This window comes from Natrix helvetica (assembly GCF_964273705.1).
Source record: "Natrix helvetica genome assembly, chromosome: 8".
In the NCBI taxonomy this organism is placed as follows: domain Eukaryota; kingdom Metazoa; phylum Chordata; class Lepidosauria; order Squamata; family Natricidae; genus Natrix; species Natrix helvetica.
The window spans coordinates 27,956,683-27,976,362 of NC_138559.1; the positions used below are offsets into that span (position 1 = coordinate 27,956,683).

General features: G+C 60.4%; 3 protein-coding genes across 9 annotated transcripts; all 3 read left to right on the plus strand.

The window, feature by feature from the left end:
• On the plus strand, positions 1-3,741 carry PAFAH1B2 (platelet activating factor acetylhydrolase 1b catalytic subunit 2). The gene is made up of 6 exons (XM_081961286.1): positions 1-159; positions 354-441; positions 563-652; positions 1,806-1,922; positions 2,196-2,318; positions 2,739-3,741. Exons 1-6 carry the CDS (start codon positions 125-127, stop codon positions 3,015-3,017), a joined length of 732 nt encoding a protein of 243 aa, XP_081817412.1. The 5' UTR covers positions 1-124; the 3' UTR covers positions 3,018-3,741.
• Positions 3,742-5,311: 1,570 nt separating this feature from the next.
• SIDT2 (SID1 transmembrane family member 2) lies at positions 5,312-16,250 on the plus strand. Of its 6 annotated transcripts, none has more exons than XM_081960628.1 (27): positions 5,312-5,560; positions 5,808-5,929; positions 6,198-6,362; positions 6,699-6,744; positions 7,227-7,328; positions 7,431-7,514; positions 7,823-7,922; positions 8,490-8,555; positions 8,869-8,962; positions 9,216-9,292; positions 10,090-10,152; positions 10,292-10,369; positions 10,544-10,594; positions 11,453-11,571; positions 12,081-12,154; positions 12,288-12,354; positions 12,470-12,543; positions 12,627-12,750; positions 12,851-12,968; positions 13,126-13,262; positions 13,545-13,653; positions 13,814-13,890; positions 13,997-14,043; positions 14,277-14,382; positions 14,489-14,599; positions 14,888-15,001; positions 15,344-16,250. In XM_081960628.1, exons 1-27 carry the CDS (start codon positions 5,372-5,374, stop codon positions 15,404-15,406), a joined length of 2,577 nt encoding a protein of 858 aa, XP_081816754.1. In that variant the 5' UTR covers positions 5,312-5,371; the 3' UTR covers positions 15,407-16,250. The 6 variants fall into 6 exon arrangements, with proteins under 6 accessions (XP_081816754.1, XP_081816755.1, XP_081816756.1 ...); XM_081960629.1 differs by having other exon boundaries at positions 5,313-5,560; positions 10,295-10,369; XM_081960630.1 differs by lacking the exon at positions 10,544-10,594 and having other exon boundaries at positions 5,313-5,560.
• Positions 16,251-16,716: 466 nt separating this feature from the next.
• TAGLN (transgelin) lies at positions 16,717-19,560 on the plus strand. Of its 2 annotated transcripts, none has more exons than XM_081960634.1 (5): positions 16,717-16,875; positions 17,851-18,089; positions 18,169-18,346; positions 18,612-18,714; positions 18,961-19,560. In XM_081960634.1, the coding sequence occupies exons 2-5, from the start codon at positions 17,910-17,912 to the stop codon at positions 19,103-19,105; spliced, it is 606 nt and encodes a 201-aa protein (XP_081816760.1). In that variant the 5' UTR covers positions 16,717-16,875; positions 17,851-17,909; the 3' UTR covers positions 19,106-19,560. The 2 variants fall into 2 exon arrangements, with proteins under 2 accessions (XP_081816760.1, XP_081816761.1); XM_081960635.1 differs by having other exon boundaries at positions 16,857-16,875; positions 17,856-18,089.
• Positions 19,561-19,680: the final 120 nt, after the last annotated feature.

A 19,680-nucleotide genomic window follows, 5' to 3' on the forward strand; every position in this document is an offset into this window, starting at 1 on the left:
AAGCAGGTCATCGCGCAGGCGCGCTGCGTTGCGGCCGGAGCGGGGGAGGGGCGCGCCCGTGGGAGCCGCGGGGAGGCTGAGGGGAGGCCGAGCGGGCGGAGCGGATCGTCGCCGAAGAGCCGCCATGGAGGCGCGGGGGCAGCCGCAGTCGCCGGCAGCGTGAGTGCGCGGCGGGCGAGGGACGCGCGCGCCCTCCGGGCAGCTTCCGCCGAGCCCGCCTCCTCCCGCGCCGCGGGGCCCTGGGCGGCCGGTTCCCATGGCGACGGGCGGGGCGGAGGAGCGAGGGAGGCCCCCGCCCACCCCCCTCCTCTCTCTCTCTCTCTCTCTCTCTCTCTCTCTCCCTCCCCCGGCAGGGACCGGAGGAGCCAGGGCGATGCCAACCCGGCGGCCACGGCCCACATCGCGGAAGACGTGCAGGGCGACGACCGGTGGATGTCCCAGGTGAGCCTCGCCGTCCCGTGCCCGTCGTCGCCCGGGGAAGAGGGCCGGCGGGGGGATGCGGCGGCCCTTCGGAGCGGAGGAGCCGCCGGTGCCTTCACGCTGCTCGTCTCCCTCCCTGCAGCACAACCGCTTCGTCTTGGACTGCAAGGACAAGGAGCCCGACGTGCTCTTCGTGGGCGACTCCATGGTCCAGTTGCTGCAACAATACGAGGTAGGGGGGGGGGGGCGCTCCTTTGGTTCCCCTGCTGGAAGAATCCAACCCGCTCATGGGACTTCCTTTTAATTTAGTAAAACTGTACATTGGCCGTAATACAGCGTTCCTCCTCTTCCATTCATCAGCTTTACATTGATCAGTAATCAACATTTCAATCAATAAACTTTGATTTCCAGTAGAAAAGGTTGGATAATTCTGATTTGAAAAGGTTGGGCAACGGCTCCCTCGCTCCAGTGAAATATATATGTATGAATAAATTAGAAGATGGGATTAATGAAACATTGTTATTCTAGGAGAAATTTATATTAAGAGTTATAGATGTTAAATTAGCTTAGAAAATGGGATTAATGTGTTATTATTAATCTAAGAGAAATTTATATTGTGTTTGTTGGGAGGAGAGGGGTTACGAGTAATTTACTTTAAGACGGGGGAGGGGAGGGGGCAAAGTATTTGGTATAATATTTGAAATGTGAATTTTTGTGGGGGGGTTGGGGGGGTATAGCATTTGTATGAGATTTACATTGTATGGCGGGGGGGTGAAAAGGGGGAAAATCTGTTTGTACAAAACTCTTTTAATAAAAAAAAAAAAGGTTGGGCAACGGCTCCCTCGCTCCAGTGAAATACGCCCAATGGAGACTGGTCGTCAAAACTCATAAAGCAAAATACTAGCGGATGTCGAAAAGGATCTTTGCATCTCTTACCCTGAAGGCATATTTGTAAGCGGTTTGAGGAAGCACAAGCAGCTAGGGTAGACCAGGTGCCACCTCAGTGGGCAACATCTGGCCCCTGGGGGACAGGGCAGCATCTGAAACTATCAGAGATCGTGCCTGGATTTCGGTACCATAATTTGGTTGTTTTTTTGTGGTGGCGTTTTCCCGACAAACCGATTCCATTCCCAATCCAGAATGTTTGGTGACATCACAGGATGATTTCCAGGCCTCCAGATGATCAGAAGTGTCCAATGGGCTTTAAGTGTTTCCCATCCTTATCTGGATTGCAGATGACCGAGGATGGATTTTTTTGCTTCAGCCTGAATAAAAATGTCCCCTTTTAATCTAAGCAACCTCTGAATGCTTTAAGTGTATCAGTAGTTTATTCCTGAAATCCCCTGCCTTTGTTCAGGGATGATTCCAAAAATTTATCATTGCAGATATGGCGAGAACTTTTTTCACCATTACATGCACTGAATTTTGGGATTGGTGGAGACACTACAGGACATGTTTTGTGGAGACTGAAGAACGGTGAACTGGAAAATATTAAGCCCAAGGTAAGGTGCCTATAATTGTGAGAAAGAACACTACCTCCTGTAATATTCTCTCCTCCCCCCCCCCCCCCATTCTATGTTATTCTAATTCAGAGCTATTACCTTCACAGTCTGATTGATATCTGACTGGCAAGGAAGTGGAGAGCTGCTGACTGCCATGTTCTCTGGGCACTGAAACTTTCTAGAGGCCACTTGTGATGTTGCACTTTTCTCTGAAGCCAGGCAATGCAGAAATCACTGTGCTTTATCTCTTTCTGGTCCCTCCCTCAATCACAGGTCATTGTTGTTTGGGTTGGAACTAACAACCATGAAAACACAGCAGAGGAAGTAGCTGGTGGAATAGAGGCCATCGTGAGACTGATCAATACCCAGCAGCCCCAGGCTAAAATGATTGTACTGGTATGTAAAAGTACCACCTTCGGGGCATTTGCATATTTTTGTAACACTTTTTTTTTTAATCTGGTGGAAGGGAAGCATCATAAGAAGAACAAAAGTGCTGGCTTTTGTTACAGAACATCAACTGGAGAAGCCTTACCTTGGCTGAAGAGGGGAACTGAAAGGCTGCCTCAGACAATCACTAATTTAATCATTGTTTTTGACAGCTTAATTTTGTAAGCATCTGGATAATTTCTTTCATAAAGGCAACTCTAAGATGGCCATGTTCTCCTGAAAAAGGAAAGCTTTACGTAAGAGCAATACATGATAGTATAATTTTCCACCTATTGATTAATCTTTTTAAAAGTGGCTGTGGAAAAGCCAAAAATGGGAGTGTGGGAGAGCTTTCCTGCTAACCTGCCCTTCTCCCCTCCCTCATTCAAGGGCCTGCTCCCTCGAGGTGAGAAGCCAAACCCGCTGCGGCAGAAGAACTCCAAGGTGAACCAGCTCTTGAAGACCTCCTTGCCAAAGCTGGCCAGTGTCCAGCTGCTGGATGTGGGTGGGGGCTTTGTGCACTCGGATGGCACCATTTCATGCCACGACATGTTTGATTTTCTGCACCTGACGGGTGCCGGCTACGCAAAGATCTGCAAGCCCCTCCATGAACTCATCATGCAGCTGCTGGAGGAAACCCCGGAAGAGAAACAGGCAACCCTGGCCTGACAGCCTCCCCATCCCACCCCATCCCAGCGCCATCAGCCCAGTTCTGTTTTCCATGGCACTACTGAATCCTGGCTCAACATGCTTTCCATTGTTGAATGTTACTGGGTGTTGTGTTCAGCACTGGAAAGGGAGGTGGAGGGTGGCATGGCCAGTCCCGCAGCCTGTGGCTGGCCAAAGATGTCCCAAGGCCTCTTTGGTCCCTTGGCCTGAACAGGATCTCCCCATAGCCGTTTCTCCCTCGTGGGGTGGTGAGAATGCTGCTCTCCTTCCAATTCCTGCCTCCTCCGTGTCCAGGCTGCCCACAGCCTCGAAATGCCTAAACTCATCGGCCGCACTCACATTCCACTCCCTGGACTGAAAAGTAGCTGCTTCTTTAAAAGTTGGAATTGTTTGAAGAGTTTTTATATTTACTGGATTTGGGTTTTTGTTTTAAGTGATATTAGCTGCCTTCTTGCTTTGGCAAACAAACAGACCAGAACAGGAGACAGCTACCTGTGACAACCTGATACATGTGAACAATTATGTGTTGAGTGAGTGAACATTTAACTTGGCTATTTCATTTCTTTGTTTAAGATGATGTGATCCCCTTGCTGGGAACAGGATTTTGGGGGGGGGGGGGGGTTGGCTTTGGAAAAACTTGGTGCAACACTCCCAACTTGTCCAAGGCCTTGGAGCCTGTCTGCTCATTCCCATCCAGATTAAACTGACGCTTCGTCTTGCTAGGTTGTCTGCTGCAGAATGCAAGTGATTGTTCCATTGCACCCCTCCCCCAGCCCACCCCCCCTTCCCTTCTTGCAAGGGCTGAGCTTCACAATCCCAGGGCATCCCTTTCTTTGGGGGGGGAGGGGTCAGCCTTGTACAAGTATTTTATTCCTGCAAATGAGGCCTTTTGCTGTGGCCATTTCATCTGCCCAGCTATCCCAGGTCTGCCAGATTATAGTTTTTAGAAAAAAAAACCTCGGAAGCATAATGCCTCTGTTCATACCCAAGAGATTTTTCTGGAAAGAACTTTCAGTCTTAGATAATAAGTGGGATTGTGAGAGAAAGATTTTATCCCTAAACAGGCAGTGAAGAAGGAAGATACTTCACTCCTTTTTACCTGAGCAAGTGATGGGCCCCAGTTCCTCAAATCTGGTTTGATACCTGAGAATGCAGTAAGGAATCCAGATGTCACTATAATTTCTCTTGCCCCCCACCCTTAGGCCACCCCAGCTGTAGCCCCTGGAAGGACATCCTTTACCCACTTGGCTTTACATTTGTTCTGAGAAGATGCCTTCGTTCGTGGATGTGCTCTTGACCAGTCGTGTCTTCCGGAGGCTCCTGCCCTGGGTGCTCCGTGGTCCCCCAGCCAGTCATCTTTTCCCTTGCATCAGCTTGGCAAAAGCACAAGGCTTAAAGAATTCCCAGAATGAATCCACCCTCCTGAGGTCCTCTGTGTTGGCATCCTGGGATTGGAGTGGGCAGGGACCATCGCAGTGGCACCTTGCTGCTTTCCTGCAGAGCCCTTTCCTAGCTATGACTGCTTTGGAGCCCAGCAGCTTCTCCTGCATCCAGGCCTTGGCCAGTGTCCTCAGGGGGGGACAAAAGTCCCGTGTCTCCCCAGGGGATCGGCAGCCTCACCAGAGGCCCCTTGAGGTTCCGGCTGCATCTTTGGCACCGGCAATCTATATCTTGCTGCTTCCTTGCACCCCACGGAGGTCCTGCCCCTCACATTGGTTGAGGACTCAGGTTGGCTCATCTGCTGCCTTGCTTGTACAACCAGCCGCCTCCTCTTGGGCCTTCCCTTCCAGTTGCTCCCGTTTGCCAGTGTGTGCTGCACCCTGGATCTTGTCCTGTGAGGTCCGAGCATTGCCTGCTTCCTATTCATTGCAGCGGATGGGGAGTGCAGATGAAGGCAGGCCTGCATGTGGGAAGGGGCCGCCTTTACTTTGGAGGAAAAGCCGAGTTGGGGTGCAGCATTTTCGCCCCCCCCTGCGCCCCGAGGGAGGAACCTGCGGTGGCTAAGCGGCGTCGGTGGCCGGTAGAGCTCATTGGTTGTGTGCGGCTTTCCCTAGAAAGGTTTCCCTCCCGTCTACACTCTGGTCCGCGTCTAATGGCGGGGGGGGGGGGGTCATTCCGCCTGGGGGCTTCGCAGCGGGCCCAACCGCCGCCTTCCAAGCGGGGCCGCCGTCCTCCACCGCGCCGCTCCGTCTGGCTGGGGCAGGTAGGTAAGCAGGCCGGCCGCCCTTCCTCCTCCTCCTCCTGCGCGGCCCGCCCTCGCCCGCCTCCCCTTTAAAGGACGCGGCCTGGGTGACGCCGCCCAGACGAGCGGAGCGCCCGTCGCCGCGCCTGTCGCCCCGCCGCCCCCGCCGGCCATGCTGAGGGCGCTGCTGCTCCTGCCGCTGCTGCCTCTGCCGCTGCCTCCCCTGCGCGGGGCCGCGGCCGGGCCGCCCGAGAAGCGCGTGGTGCAGAAGGAGGCGGCCTTCGAGCAGCTCTACGGCGACGCCGTCAACGAGGAGCTGCTCAACATCTACGCCTTCAACCACAGCGTCTCCCGCAACCGGGTGAGCCGACGCGCTGGCACCTCGGGCGGCAGGAAGCGGGGGCGGCGCCGGCGCCTCCCGAGAGCGGCAGCTGCCCGCCAGGCGAGGCCCCGTTCGCCCTCGCCCGCCCGGCTACCCGACCTTTGCCCCGCGTCTGCCAGCTGGCCCCGGCGGTAGTGCCCGGCTCCGCCCGGCCTGGCGGTGCCTGCCTGCGGGGGCTCCTTGGCCGGGGCGGCTGGGCCTGAGCCCCGCTCTCGTTGCCCCGCAGACGGAAGGCGTCCGGGTGTCGGTGAACGTGCTCTCCCAGCAGAAGGAGCGGCCGGTGCTCTTCGTGGTGCGGCAGAAGGAGGCGGTGGTGTCCTTCCAAGTGCCCTTAATCCTCCGGGGCCTGTGAGTAGCCTTCCCCCCCACCGCCCTGCTCCGGCTCCTCCGACGGCACGGCCCAGCTGGGAAGGCGGCAGCCGGGAGGGCCGCTGGGGCCAACAGCTGGCGCCCTTTCCTAGCCCGCGCCTGGCCCTCCAGCTGCCCCCTGGCAACCGCAGGGGGAAAGGAAGTTTGGCTGCTTCTGGGGCGCTCCGAGCAGGGGCCCCGATGGCTGTGCGGCCCTAATGGGAAGGGACCCCGCAGCAGCAGCACCAGCAGCTCCTCCCCCCCGCAGGTTCCAGAGGAAGTACCTCTACCAAGATGTCAGCCGCACTTTGTGCCAGCCGCCAACCAAGAGCGAAGTGGAGACCCAGTTTTTCTTTGTGGACGTCTCCACCCTCTCGACCACCAACGCCTCTTACCAACTGCGGGTCTCCCGTGTGGAGAACTTTGTACTCAGGTGAGCCGGGCTGGCAGTCCGAGGCGAAGGGCAAAGGTGGGGCAAGGGTCCTGGCTAAGGGGAGGGGAGGAGGGCAGAGCACCCGGGTGGGCCCTGGAAGGCAGGGAGGTTCTCCGTGCGCTGCCCCAGAAGTGCACAAGGACTTGGGTGGCGAAAAAAGCCCTGCAAGCGAAACACCCAGTCAGTCAGTCGGCCAGTCAGGAGGAGGAGCAGCTTCTCTGTTTCTGCTGGGGGGAGGGGGGGCGTCTCTGAGCCGAGTGGGCAAGCGGTCAGTGCGACCCCTCTTGTAGCCCTGCCTGCGCCAACCGCTGCCCCTGCTGGTCTCTCTCGATGCAGGACAGGGGAGCCCTTCACTTTCAACGCCACAGCAGCCCAGCCACAGGTAGGTCGCCCAGCGGTCTAGGTGGGCGTGGGCGTTGCCTGGGTGGGAAGAAGACACCCACCCACCCCCGCCCAAGGCTCGGACATCTCTGAACTCTGGATCTGGCTGTCAAACGGGGACACTTAACCGGAGGTTGTGTCCATCTCACCCCGGCACTCAGACAGGCCTTTCTGTTGTCCTGAGGCCGGGAGTCTCCGCCTGCCAAGCTGCAGCCCCTTTGCTGTGACTCTTCTGCCCTCAGAGCCCCCCCTGTGGGTTCCCAAGCAAGGTGAGGCCTTTGGGTGCTTGGCTTCCCTGATGAGGTGCCCAACGAAGCTTCCCAGCTCAAGAAGGGTCCCCAAGGAGCCCCCACAGCTGGCAGGCGGAGAAGGTCCAGGTTGGGGGTTGGATGTGGTACCCAAAGAAAGGGAGGCGTCATCAGCCAGGCGCTTCTGAAACGGTTCTCCTCCCTTTCTCTCTCTCTCTCTCTCCTTGGCGCACAGTACTTCAAGTACGAGTTTCCCAAGGGGGTGGACTCTGCCATCATTAAAGTGTCCTCAACCACAGCCTTTCCTTGCTCGGTCATTTCCGTCCAGGACATTCTGGTCAGTGAGGAGTGGGGGATGCTTACAGGACACAGGGGGCTGCAGGCCTCCTTTCGCCCAAGAGGCTGACTGCCCCTTCTTGCTTTCTTTCTTACTGCCCAGTGTCCCGTCTACGATCTGGATAACAACGTGGCTTTCATTGGCACATACCAGACCATGACCAAGAAGGCAGCTATCACCGTGCAGGTACAACTCTGATTGGCCCTGCTACCTGGGATAATATCACGGATGTCAGTTAGCTGGCGCTGGTGCTGGCATTGGAGGGGCTGGATGGCCCATCTTGCCTTGGCTTCTGAAGCAGCCATCTAGAACCACCAACTCAAGTCTCTGGAGGGCCGTCCACGTGTTGTCCATAACGCAACGGTTAGAGAGTAAAAACCAGGACGCCTCAGGGGGCGAACAAGGAGCCTCCAGCTGCCCAGTTTGTGGTCTGAAGACCAGTCTCATTTCTCATCTTCACTCAAAGATTTTCTCCATTCCTTGGCTTTTTGCAGAAGAAGGATTTTCCCAGCCAGAGTTTCTACGTGGTCGTGGTAGTGAAGACCGAAGATGAAGCTTGTGGGGGACCTTTACACTACTACCCTCTTTCCAAAGGTGCCAGGGGGAGGGGGGAGCTGGGCTGAGGACCGTTTGTGGGCTCAGTTTCTGTGGAGGCTTCATCAGCTGACTGGCAGGGGCCAGGAAAGCCTCCAGGGATGAAGAGGGATCTGGGAGCCAGCCTTGGGGGTGGAGGTGCTGTGGCCTGGGGGCTGCGGGGCTGGGTTCCGGGGCTGCTTCCCCTGATCCCCCTTCCCCTTTTGGTCGCTTCCACCAGTGCATTTGGGGAAGAAAGCAGATGTGCACATAAGGGGAATAAGGAGAAGGAGAGCAGGAAAGCCGTCTGTTCTCCTGTAACATCTGGAGAGACTGGAAGGTTTTCAAGGGGCCCTGGAAGTCCAGAGTCCTTCTGCCTTCTGGCCTCCACGTTCACAGCTAGTCCAGCGTCCTATCTTTGGGGCAAGGAGATCACCTGAGTTCAGGGCCTCCAGGGCGCCCCTCGTAATGGGCAAAGAGGAAGGGTCTCTGGACCGAGGCCACAATCCAGAACCTGCACCATCGCCAGCAAAGGCCGCCTTCAGGGTTAGGGTTAGGGGAGCTGATCCCGCCCTTTCTGTCTTCCAGATGAGCCTGTTGACCAAGGCAACCGCCAGAAAACCTTGGACGTCGTGGTGACCCCTGCAGTCAGTTGTAAGCAAGCACCTCAGCAGCATATTCCCCTGTGTGGAGAAGGAAGGAAGGGGGGGGGCATCTCACCCCTCCTCCTCCTCCTCCTGACTTGGAGCTGGCTTCCTTGTAGACCTAAGGAGTGGGTAGCACAGGGCCTGGCCGGGGCGGGGGGAATCTCCAGGAACCTTTGAGTTCAGGTTAATGGCTGAGGTGGCCAAGAGAGGGAAGCCACTGGGCTGGGAGGGTAGGGGGGCCGGCAGCCCTGGGCTCCTCGCAGGGGCTTCCTAGCCAGGCCTGCCAGGTGCGTGAGGGCGTCTCCCCGGCTCCTCCGCAGCAGGGACCTATTGGAACGGCATCCTCTTCTGCCTGGCTGTCTTCCTGTCTTTCTACGTCCTGACGCTGCTCATTGCCTGCTGGGAGAACTGGCGGTGAGTCTGCCCACTGGGGCTCCTCTCCCAAGGGAACGGCTTGGGCGCTGCCACTCCCGTCCCCCCCTTGCTGTCGTGGAGCCCGTTTTCCTTGGCACTGGGGGCTGGGCCTCAGCAGAGAACGCGGCTTTGCCCTGTTTTTGTGGCAGGGCCGAATGGGAAGGGAGGGCAAGAGGGCCTTTAGGGCGGCTTCTCCTGGGGAGGAGGGGGAGGGCAGACGCAGGTTCTTTCAGGAGGCTTCCTTGCTCAGCAGGCGGCAGAAGCGGAGGCAGCGGCAGCTCCAGCTCCTGAGTGCTGTGGACACTCCCTGTTCCGATGAGGGGGTGCGAGGTAGGTGGGGGTCTGGTGCCCTCGGGGAACCGGGGGGGGGTCTGTGGCCAGGGTGGGGCCTGTCCTTTTCTTCGGCTTCTGCTCGCGGTGCTCGTGGTCCTGACCGCTGCAGGCCTTTTGCCGAGTCCCGGTGGGGAGTGGCAGGTGCACGCTGAAACCCAGTTGGGGTCTGACTCTTCCAGGGACCACCAGCCCTCAGTTGCTGGAGCTCCAGTGCTGAATCAGCCTCACGTGCAGCTCCGTAACTCATGGTGGGTTTGCACAACATGCTGGACTGCGCTGAAATGCGGTCAGGGTGCTGCAAGGACTAGTTGCTGGTTGCGCATGTTACACAGACGTAACGCTTAGATTTTGATGGCCTTGGGCTGGGAAGCGGCATGTGGAGACCGAAGCGCTTAGAGCCCTGCTTCAGAACTACAGCATGCGTCTCCCTCACATCAGGCAGCTGCCTTAGTTTATAAACAATTTCTTCCTTCCTTCCTTTCTTCCTTCCTTCCTTCCTTCCTTCCTTCCTTCCTTCCTTCCTTCCTTCCTTCCTTCCTTCCGGGATGCTGCTCCACGCCAAGCCTCTCTTCTTGGTAAGCAGTCAGCCTCCCCCCACTCGGCTTCTCTTGCTTCCTGTGCTGGGGAAGATCCCCCTTCCCCTGGGGTCGGCCCTGAGATCAGATGCAGAGACCCCCACCCACCCCCATATTGAGTGGTCATTCTTGGAGCTCCCCTCCGGAGGGGCTGGCCGGTCCAAGGCCATGATGGGGCTCCCCCTCTTTTCAGGCTGAGTTGTGGCTCTTTTGTTGCAGGGGACCTTCCGGATTCCTTCCAGGGACCCCCTTCTCTCAGCAGTCAGAGTTATGGGTCCTTTGGTGAGTTCCAGCCTCCCGGCCAGCAGAAGAAGGGGGAGGGGGGCTCCTGTCTATTGGGGACAACGATGCTTCCGGCGGGTGCCTTTTCCCCCCTACCTGGCTGGTGACTCACCTGGGGGCCCCCTCGCTCCCCCCCCAGCAGACACCGGGTCGGCTGCCAGCAGCGAGAATGTCACGGCCAGCCTACTTTCCACAGAGGCCTCCTCCAACTACGCCGGTGAGACGCGTGACTGGCACTCGGGATGCTTCCTGTCGCCCGGCTGCCCCCTGCATGCATGTGGAGTCTCTCCAGGAGGAGGGGCTTTCTGGGCTGCGCTGCCCTCCGCTTCCAAAGGGGCCTCTCTGGACAGGATTGGCCCCACTTTGTGTAACTCTTTCCTTTCTCCCCAAGGGCAGGATATGTGCCAACAGCGGCAGAGACACTGGGCAGCCTTTGCAATGGGTAGAGAGACTGGCCTCCTCCCTGTCAGTCTGGCATCTCCTTCCTGTGCCCCTTGCCTGGCCTGAGGGTCCTCCTTGGCAGCAGCGGGCCAGCCTCTCTCTTCGGGGCTCCGCAGAGAAGAAATCTTTAAGAGCATTTCTGAGCCTGGAAACGGGGGCGGGGCCTGGAAAGAATAGGGAGCGCTGAGGCCCCTGCCTCTCCCTCCCTCCCCGATGCTGTCAGTGGGGCAAGGCATGTTCTCTGCACATGCTCTGGTCCAGGCTCTTTCCTAGCTGTTCCTTGCCTTCAGGGTCTCTGGGTGGCTCCTCTTCCTCCCGAGGGAAGAGCTTCGAAGGCCCAGGGCATCCACCAAGTAACTCTCCCTTAGGCCCTGGCCCAGTGGCTGCTTGTCTGGCAAGGGCACCGGCAGTGGGATGCCAGATCCCCCCTTTCCCTCGATGAATTGAGGCTTCCTGAGGGGCTGCCCCTATGACCAGGGAGGGAGCCCCACCTTCCCGAGTCTTCCATGCCCCCCAGGGGTTGACCTGGGTGTCCGGCTTCTCAGTCCCACCTCTTTCCCTCTGCACCTGAGGAATTGCAGCCCCTCAGAAAGCTCGGGGGGGGGGGAGAATTTGCATGATGGTTCCCCTCCCCATGCCGGGGGTTGCATGGCTTCCAATCAGCCGGGTGAGGGTGCTTGGGAAGTTGGGGGCTGCTGTTGGGCCCTGTCTCTCCTCGGGCCTCCTGCCCACTCAGCCTCCAGGCAGGCCAACTGCCAGCAGACTCCGGTCAGTCCCATCAGTAATTGGATGGCACGGGCTGACTGGCACTTTCAAAGCCCCCAATCTTTGCTGTAAGGCTGGTTTTTGCCCTCTCCAGATCGCTCCCTAGAGAACATGGTGGGGCGACCGCGGCTTGACTCACTCAGCTCCGTGGAGGAGGAGGATTACGACACGCTCACTGACATTGAGTCGGACAAGAACGTCATTCGCACCAAGGTTGCCCAGAGGGAGAGGGCCAGCTCTGGGGCCACGGGTTGCCCAGAGATTAGGGAGAGGGCTGAGATTGGGCGCCACTCCGCTGCCCAACACTCCTTTCGGGGGGGGCGGGGGGAGAGCTGTAGCTGCTGTGCAAAGTCTCCAGTCCCTGTGAGGGAGGGGCCCAGGAATCCTTTGACCCTCAGTTGGGGGGCTCTGCAGAGCCTGGGGGGGGGAGCTTGCAAGGGGCCTGGGCACGTGAGAAGGGCTCCGGGTGCAGCCAGGCCTCAGGCCTCTCCCGAGGGCTGGGAAACTTGGGCCTGAGGGAAGAGCAGTTTGTGGCCTGTGTGAGCCCTGGGGAGACTCGAGGGCTGCCCGCAGGAGCCTCTTTCTGGGTCTCGGCAGAGGAGGGGCCCATTGGAGAGGCTGCCAGGTTGGGGCTCCGCAGGGGGAGTTTTCCAGGGGAGGGGAGGGAATTCGGTGCCTCGTCACCAGGCCGCAGCTCAGCAAGACGCTGGTGTGTGTTGCAGAAGTTCCTGTGTGTGGCTGATTTGGCACGCAAAGACAAGCGAGTCTTACGGAAGAAATACCAGATTTACTTTTGGTGAGAGAGCTGGGTGGGGCTGGGGGCTGGTTGTGCATCCCCCCCCACAGGCCCCCCTGGCTGCGCATTGCCAGGTCAACTGACAGGGGTCTTCTAATGGAGGATGTCCTCTCGCCCCCTCCCTCCGCTGCAGGAATATTGCCACCATCGCTGTCTTCTACGCCCTGCCGGTCGTCCAGCTGGTCATCACCTACCAGACGGTAACGCAGCCCCTGGCCTTCCCCTCGGAGCGCTGCCCCCCTGGCCTACACTCAGCCTGGCCTGGTGCCCCCTGGCTCCAGCCCTCCTGGCCAGCCCCTCCTCTGCCCCCCGCAGGTGGTGAACGTGACTGGAAACCAGGACATCTGCTACTACAACTTCCTCTGTGCCCACCCTCTGAGCAACCTCAGGTAGGGGCCGGGAGGGTGGCCCCCGCCTTGCTTCCCCCCCTCGGCCCCCAGGGCTTGACGCCCCCCCCTTTCCGCCCCTCCAGTGCCTTCAACAACATCCTGAGCAACCTGGGCTACGTCCTGCTGGGCCTCCTCTTCCTGCTCATCATCCTGCAGCGCGAGATTGGCTACAACCGGGCCCTGATGCGCAACGACTTCCAGGCTGTGGTGAGGCCCTCCTCTTCCCAGGGCCACGGGAGGGGCCCCTGGCTCTCCCCTCTGCCCCCTCGGCCTGGAGGGCTTTCTCAGACGGGACGTCCCGTTGCAGGAGTGTGGCATTCCCAAACACTTTGGCCTTTTCTACGCCATGGGCACCGCCCTCATGATGGAGGGCCTCCTGAGCGCCTGCTACCACGTCTGCCCCAACTACACCAACTTCCAGTTTGGTGAGTGGCTCCCCGCCTGGTCCCTGGGTGGGCGACCTGGTGTGGCTTCCAAGGCCTGGGAAGGGAGCCCCGAAGCCCCAGCCCCGCGGTCGGCCTCCGCTATTCTGCCGGGGGGAGAGGGCCGTTCCTGGGCTCAGCCGTGGCTCTTCTGTGGCAGACACCTCCTTCATGTACATGATTGCCGGGCTGTGCATGCTGAAGCTGTACCAGAAGAGGCACCCGGACATCAACGCCAGCGCTTACAGCGCCTACGCCTGCCTGGCCGTCATCATCTTCTTCTCGGTCGTGGGGGTGGTGAGAGAGCACAAGGGCCCCCATGGGAGGTTGATCCTTGGGGAGGCGCTGGGAGCCCTGGAGATAGCGGGGGAGGGGGGGCAGCCGACTCCGAGAGGGGGTCCTCTAAAGGTGTGCAAAGCTGGGGAGGAACTGCGTCTTTCCTAGGACACCCACCCCCCACCCCACCCCACCCCCGGGCAGGAGAGGCTGTGTCCCTGAGTTCAAGGAGAGGTTCCCCCCCCCCCCTCGAAGCCTCTGTCCCTGCCAGTCCTGCCGCTCAAGGGCTCTCTGGCCCCCCAGGTCTTTGGCAAAGGCAACACGGCCTTCTGGGTCGTCTTCTCGGTCATCCACATCCTCTCCACGCTGCTGCTCAGCACCCAGCTGTACTACATGGGCCGCTGGAAATTGGGTGAGTGGGCGCAGGGGGGTGGGGGGTGGTTGCCAGTTGCGGGAGCTCTAGGGGAGGGGGCTGGGTGGGGTTGCCCACGAGGGGGATTGCCAAGGGCAGCCAGGATGCAGGCCCACCCCCAGCCTCTCCGGGGGTCTTCAGCGTCTCCGTCTCCCCCCAGATTCTGGCACCTGGCGCCGGATCTTCCATGTGCTGTACACAGACTGCATCCGGCAGTGCAGTGGGCCCATGTACATGGTGAGTGAGGAGGTGGGTGGGGGGTCTCCCCCTCCCTCTTTTGGAATCTCTCTTCCTGGAGGCCTCACCCATCCCCCCCCCCCCCCCCCACTGCTTCTGTCTGCAGGATCGGATGGTGTTGCTGGTCATGGGGAACCTCGTCAATTGGTCTCTGTGAGTGAGAGCAGCCGGGGAGACAGCCAGATACCCCCCCCCCCCCATGGCCAAAGAATGACTGCCCGCCTTTGGGGCTCAAACAGCCGCTTCGCAGGCAGCGTCCCAAGAGGCCGCACCCACTGGGCAGCCTCTCTCGATGCTTCTTTCGGGGGAGAGTAGCGGAGTTGGGGCCAGGTGGGAGGGCTGGGGGTTGGCCCGGAGGCTACTATCAATCGCCTTCCTCTGCCCAGGGCGGCCTATGGGCTGATCATGCGCCCCAACGACTTCGCCTCCTACCTGCTGGCCATCGGCATCTGCAACCTCCTGCTCTACTTCGCCTTCTACATCATCATGAAGGTGCCTCCCCTCTGGCCGGGGGCGCTTCTCTCTCTGGGGGGGGGCTCCCCAGGACACACAAACACACACACACCGATGGCCCCCCTGACTCCTCCCTTCCCTGCAGCTCCGGAGCGGCGAGCGCCTTCTCCCGGTCCCCCTGCTCTGCATCACCTGCACCTCCGTGGTGTGGGGCTCCGCCCTCTTCTTCTTCTTCCAGGGCCTGAGCACCTGGCAGGTGAGCTCACCCAGGCCAGTGGGGTGCGGTTGCAGCTTCTCTTGGCCCCCGCGGGGGCTGGGTTGCCTCGGGGCTGCTTGGCGTCCAGGCAAAGTGAAGCTGGGCTTCCTCCTCAGGGAGCTCGGTCCTGGCCCTTCGCCCTCTCGGCTGGGCTCTCGCACAGCGGTTGAGCAGCGCAGGCAGGGGGCGAGAGGAGCGCCTGCTTCTCAACCCCTGCTGAACGGCCGGCCTGCCCTGTGCTCTGGCCTGCTGCCCACCCCGAGCCCCTCTGGTCACTGCTTTCCACAGAAAACTCCGGCCGAGTCCCGAGAGCACAACCGGGAGTGTGTCCTGCTGGCCTTCTTCGACGACCACGACGTCTGGCACTTCCTCTCCTCTATCGCCATGTTTGGCTCCTTCCTGGTACGTCTCTCCGGCCGCCTTGGCTGGCCCAGAACCTGCAGAGCCAGAGCGGGAAAGCACCCCCACCCATTGCAGAGCAGCCCCTTCCCAGGAGCTGGGGGGAGGAGTGGGGAGAAGGTCCGGGTAGAGAGCTTGGGCCAGCCCTGCACCTGTGTTGCAGCCAGGGGTGGAGCACATATCCCGCCCCCCAGTCCAGAGCCTGATCTGTTTCCTTGGCAACCGCATATCTGAAGGCCCCTCAGTTGCTTTAGGGGGTTTGAGCGCTGTTGGAGATACATTCTGGGGGGACAGTCCCACCCCTTCCCCTCCAGGGGCCTCTGATGGCGCCTTCCCTTTGCGCAGGTCCTGCTGACCCTGGATGATGACCTCGACTGCGTCCAGCGTGACAAGATTTATGTCTTCTGAGGCTGCCCAGGGACTCCTAGGCAGGGAGGCCGAGATTGTGTACTGGAAGGTCTTCTGCTGGCGGGTGCTGGGGCCACAGCTGTGGGCTCCACCCTCCCCAACGCCTCAAGGGAGAGTCTGTGGAAGGGGAAGGAGGCCGCCATCCTGAGCCTCCGAAAGCTGAGCCAGCTGGGCGATGGGTTCAAAGGCTGCCCCTCTGCCGGTTTCCCTTCCTCGGCCAACAGCAGAGAGAAAAGCCCCCCTCCTGGGGTCCAGCACTGCCCGCAACTCTGGGGAGAGGCTGCAAGCGGAACAGCTGGGCTCCCGTTCAGAGGGGCAGCCCTCAGAAACCGACTGCTCTCTTCCTTGGTGCCTGCATTGACCTCCGCAGGGGCCTCCCCTGGGACTCGGCTGCAATGGCCACTCGGTCCCTATCTGTCCCCCGGCTGCAGCCGCAGCATTATCCAGGCAGGGGGTGCCCCTTCCTCCTCCTCCTCCTCCTCGGGCCCATTGGGTGCCACCTAGTCACTGCCTGTGGGGAGGAAGGAGGCTCCTCCACGCAAGTTGAGGGGGGCTGAAGGCCTGCGCAGCTGAGGGGTCCCTGGGGCCGCCTCCCTAGCTTTGGCCCCCAAGCAAGCCGGGGAAGGGGGGGCTTCTGCAGAGAGTCACCAGGATGCAGGGGCTGCGGGGGGGGGGGGGCTGGAGAAGATCAGAAAGGTCAGCCCAGGAGGCGGAGGCCGAGGGCTCCTCTTCCCCACTCAAGGATCAGCCCTTCCCTCCCTCTTTGTCCATTCCTGGTTCTGGATTGTGGCTGAGACGGTTTTCCTTTGAAATGGTTCTTGCTATAAAAAACTCTTTAAGAAAATTGGCATTTTGGTCTCTGCAGCTGCTGCTGCCGCCCGACGCGAGTGATAAAAGATGGCTTTTTTTCATTGAATATGGAGGCTGGTGGGGGGGGGGAGGTGTAGCTGCTGTGAGATGGGGGGGGGAGGTGTCCCTAAAGAACAGACTCCCCTGAGATGCAGTGACCTTAGCTCAGCCCCCAGCCTCCTCTCGTCTCCGCAGAAGGGTCCCCCTTGTCTGGGGGGGGGAGGCTACCGTAGAGCCCGTTGCTCCAAGGGACTGGGGCCCCTCCCTTCCCCCCTTGCTCTCTGCACCCCAAAACTCCCAAGTGAGCTCATGCAGGAGGCAGGTGTGAGGTCAGGGCCGGCCTGTCTGCCGGGGAAGAGCCCTGCCTAAAAAGGAGAGGCTCTGCAGGACCAGCCCAGGCCAAGCGTCCGCTGGGACTCAGGCATGCCGAGAATGTCTTGGGGCAATAACTCTGCTCGACTTTGGAGTCTTTCCCCAAATATGGTGCGCAGCTTCAGCTACCGAGGAGGGGGAGGGGCGGTGATGTCACGGGCCGGAGGGCCGGAGCCTTTTAGCCCCTCTCCTGGGGCTGCGGAGTCCTGGCAGAGCGGCATCTCAGGAGCCTCGGAGCTAGCACAGCTGTAAGTGCCTCCCTGGCCCACTCGACAGGGGCTGCCTGGGGGGGGGGGTCTGCTTTGCTCCGGAGGAGAGAGAGGCTGTCTGGAGGGGCTCCTCAGGGAGGCGGGGCAGGGGGGAAGCCGAGGCTCTGGTGAGAAGCTGGGCTGGGGCTGAGCTTTCCTTGGTCCAAATTGAGCCTCTCCCCTGGCCGGAGAGAAGCAGAAGGGCTGGGAAAGGCTGCCTTTGTGGGCAGGGGCAGCGGGTCCTAGGTGGGGCCCTTGGCATCTGCCGAGAGCTCCCTGGGATGCTCAGACTCGCTGCTGTCCTGCTGCCCTTCTGGCCCGGAGACGGGGCGTCTGGGATTCCCACAAGGCTTTGAGGGGGACGGGGGCTATGAACGGAAGGCGGCAGGATTTACCAAGCCGCCGCCGCCTCCTCCCCAGCGTGTTCTCAGTGTGCCCAGACTGGGGCGTGGCGGCTGGAAGTGCCTGGAGCCTTGGTCCTGGACGGGAGGGAAGGAAGGCTGCAAAGCCGGGGCAGCTGGACTGGGCACACTGAGTGGGGTGCTCCCCCTTCCTGCACATGAGGGCACCTGTGCTGGGCAACGCCTGCTTCCCCTCCACCCTGGTCTGGGTGTGGGAGCAGGTCCCCTCCTCCAGGGCTGGACCTCTGGGACCTCCGCCTCCTTGCCCGGGAAGACCTCTGGCCACCCCTGGACACCTTAAGTGGGGCACAAGAGCAGCTGGAGGTACAGGGTGGAAGTTGGCAGGGTCATGGGGCGGATAGCAGGCAACGAACGGCCAGCTGACCAAAGCCCTGGGCCGGAGTAGCAGAGGAGCCCCTGGGAAGCATAAGGGGCGGAGTGGCGTAAGAGAAAGTGGGCCCCACCCTGCTGAACAGCCACGGGGGTCCTGGGGGGAACCGATGGAAGCCTGTGCCGGAGTGGCCTCCCATTGTCTTCCCTTCCTTCCTCCCTGGTGTTTTTCGACCGCTGGCAGAGCAGCCCAGCTGCCTCAGTCTCCTCGCCTGCTGCCTCCCCCAGACCCGTCCTGTGGACATGGCAAACAAGGGGCCTTCCTTTGGTCTGAGCAGAGACGTCCAGGCCAAGATCGAGAAGAAATACGACGAGGAGCTGGAGGAGCGCCTGGTCGAGTGGGTGGTGGGCCAGTGTGGGGGCGAGGTGGGGCGCCCCGAGCGAGGGAGGCTGGGCTTCCAGGTCTGGCTGAAGAACGGCATGGTGAGTGTGGGGGACTGGGAGGGTAGGCTGGGGGGGGGCAGTCCTGGCAGGGGCTGCAGCTGGGCTTCTATCTTGGCAGGTCCTGGGGAAGCTCATCAACAGCCTTTATCCCAGCGGCTCCAAGCCTGTGAGGATCCCAGATCAGCCCCCCACCATGGTCTTCAAGCAGATGGAGCAGATCTCCCACTTCCTGAAGGCAGCCGAGGATTACGGGGTGGTGAAGATGGACATGTTCCAGACGGTCGATCTCTTTGAAGGTGGGGGCGGGGGGGTCTGAGCTTGCGCCTTTGCTCGAGAGCCAGAATTCCTGCTGGCCTCCTTGCCTGAGAGATTGGGACCCGGTGGGAGCCCATCTCCCCCACGACCCTCTCCATGCTCAGCAGAAACAGGCTGCCAAATTGCCCCCAGGGGGGACCCCTTTCCTGGTCAGATGGGGGGGCAGAGGGGGGCTCTGGAGCTGGGGTGCTCCCTGGCCAGGCTGCCCCCCCTGTGAGAGACCATCCCAGCTCCTTTTCCCTCCAGCCAAGGACATGTTCGCCGTCCAACGGACCCTCATGGCCTTGGGCAACCTGGCCGTGACCAAGAACGACGGGCATTACAAGGGGGACCCCTCGTGGTTCATGAAGTAAGTGGCAGCAGAGGTGCCCAAGGGCCTGTTGCTCCCAGCAGCTAAACTACTCCCTGCGGGGAGGCTCTACTGGCATCTTCTGTCTTTGTCTCTTTGTGGGAAGCGATTGCCCCCCTCGACCTCCGGTGGCAGAGGCTGCCTTCAGGGAAAGCGGAGCCTTGGCCCGCTGGGCACAGCACAAGGGCTTGCCAGGGAGAGTGCCCGGTGCCCAAGGCTCCACCGTGGCCCACTTTCCCTCCCCAGGAAGTCCCAGGAGAACAAGCGGGACTTCTCCGAGAGCCAGATGAAGGAAGGCAAGAACGTGATCGGCTTACAGATGGGCTCCAACAAAGGGGCATCGCAGGCAGGCATGACGGGCTACGGCCGACCCAGGCAGATCATCAGCTAAGCCCAGTCCAGCTGCTGTGCTGCCCCCTCTTCCTGCTCTTGCTAACAGCCTGGCAAGCTCCGCCCCACTGCTGCTGCCGCCACCGCCAGGGGTACGGGCAGGGGACTTCCCCACCATGCCCCCTAAGCAGTTCCCGGAAGGGGCACCGTGCCCAGAGACTTCTGCTGCTGCTGCTGCTGCGTAGCAACGGCCGGCCAGGCAGCCAACCTGCTCCAGAGCTGCTGGCCTCTGCATGCTGCCCGCTTCACCCGCCCGCCCACTGCACACCCTCCCGGCCTGCTTTGGCCCTGGCACGCATCCTGGGGCTGCCGGAAGGCTTCGCCCTGATGCAGAGCCGAACTTGGCTGGAACTGCCCAGGAGCCTCTTGAGAAACTCTGCCAGGGGCGCAGAACAAAGCTCCTGTTTTGTACTTTTTGGGGTTATTCATTGGATTAAAAACTGAATCTTTTGGGTTCCTTGGCTACATTTGAGTTTCTTCTCCGCGTGGTAAGCCAAGCCGAAGGCTGCCCACCCAGCCCCCTGCTCAGCAGAGAGAGAGGGACACGGCCAGGGCAGGGCCAGGCCTCATGCCCCC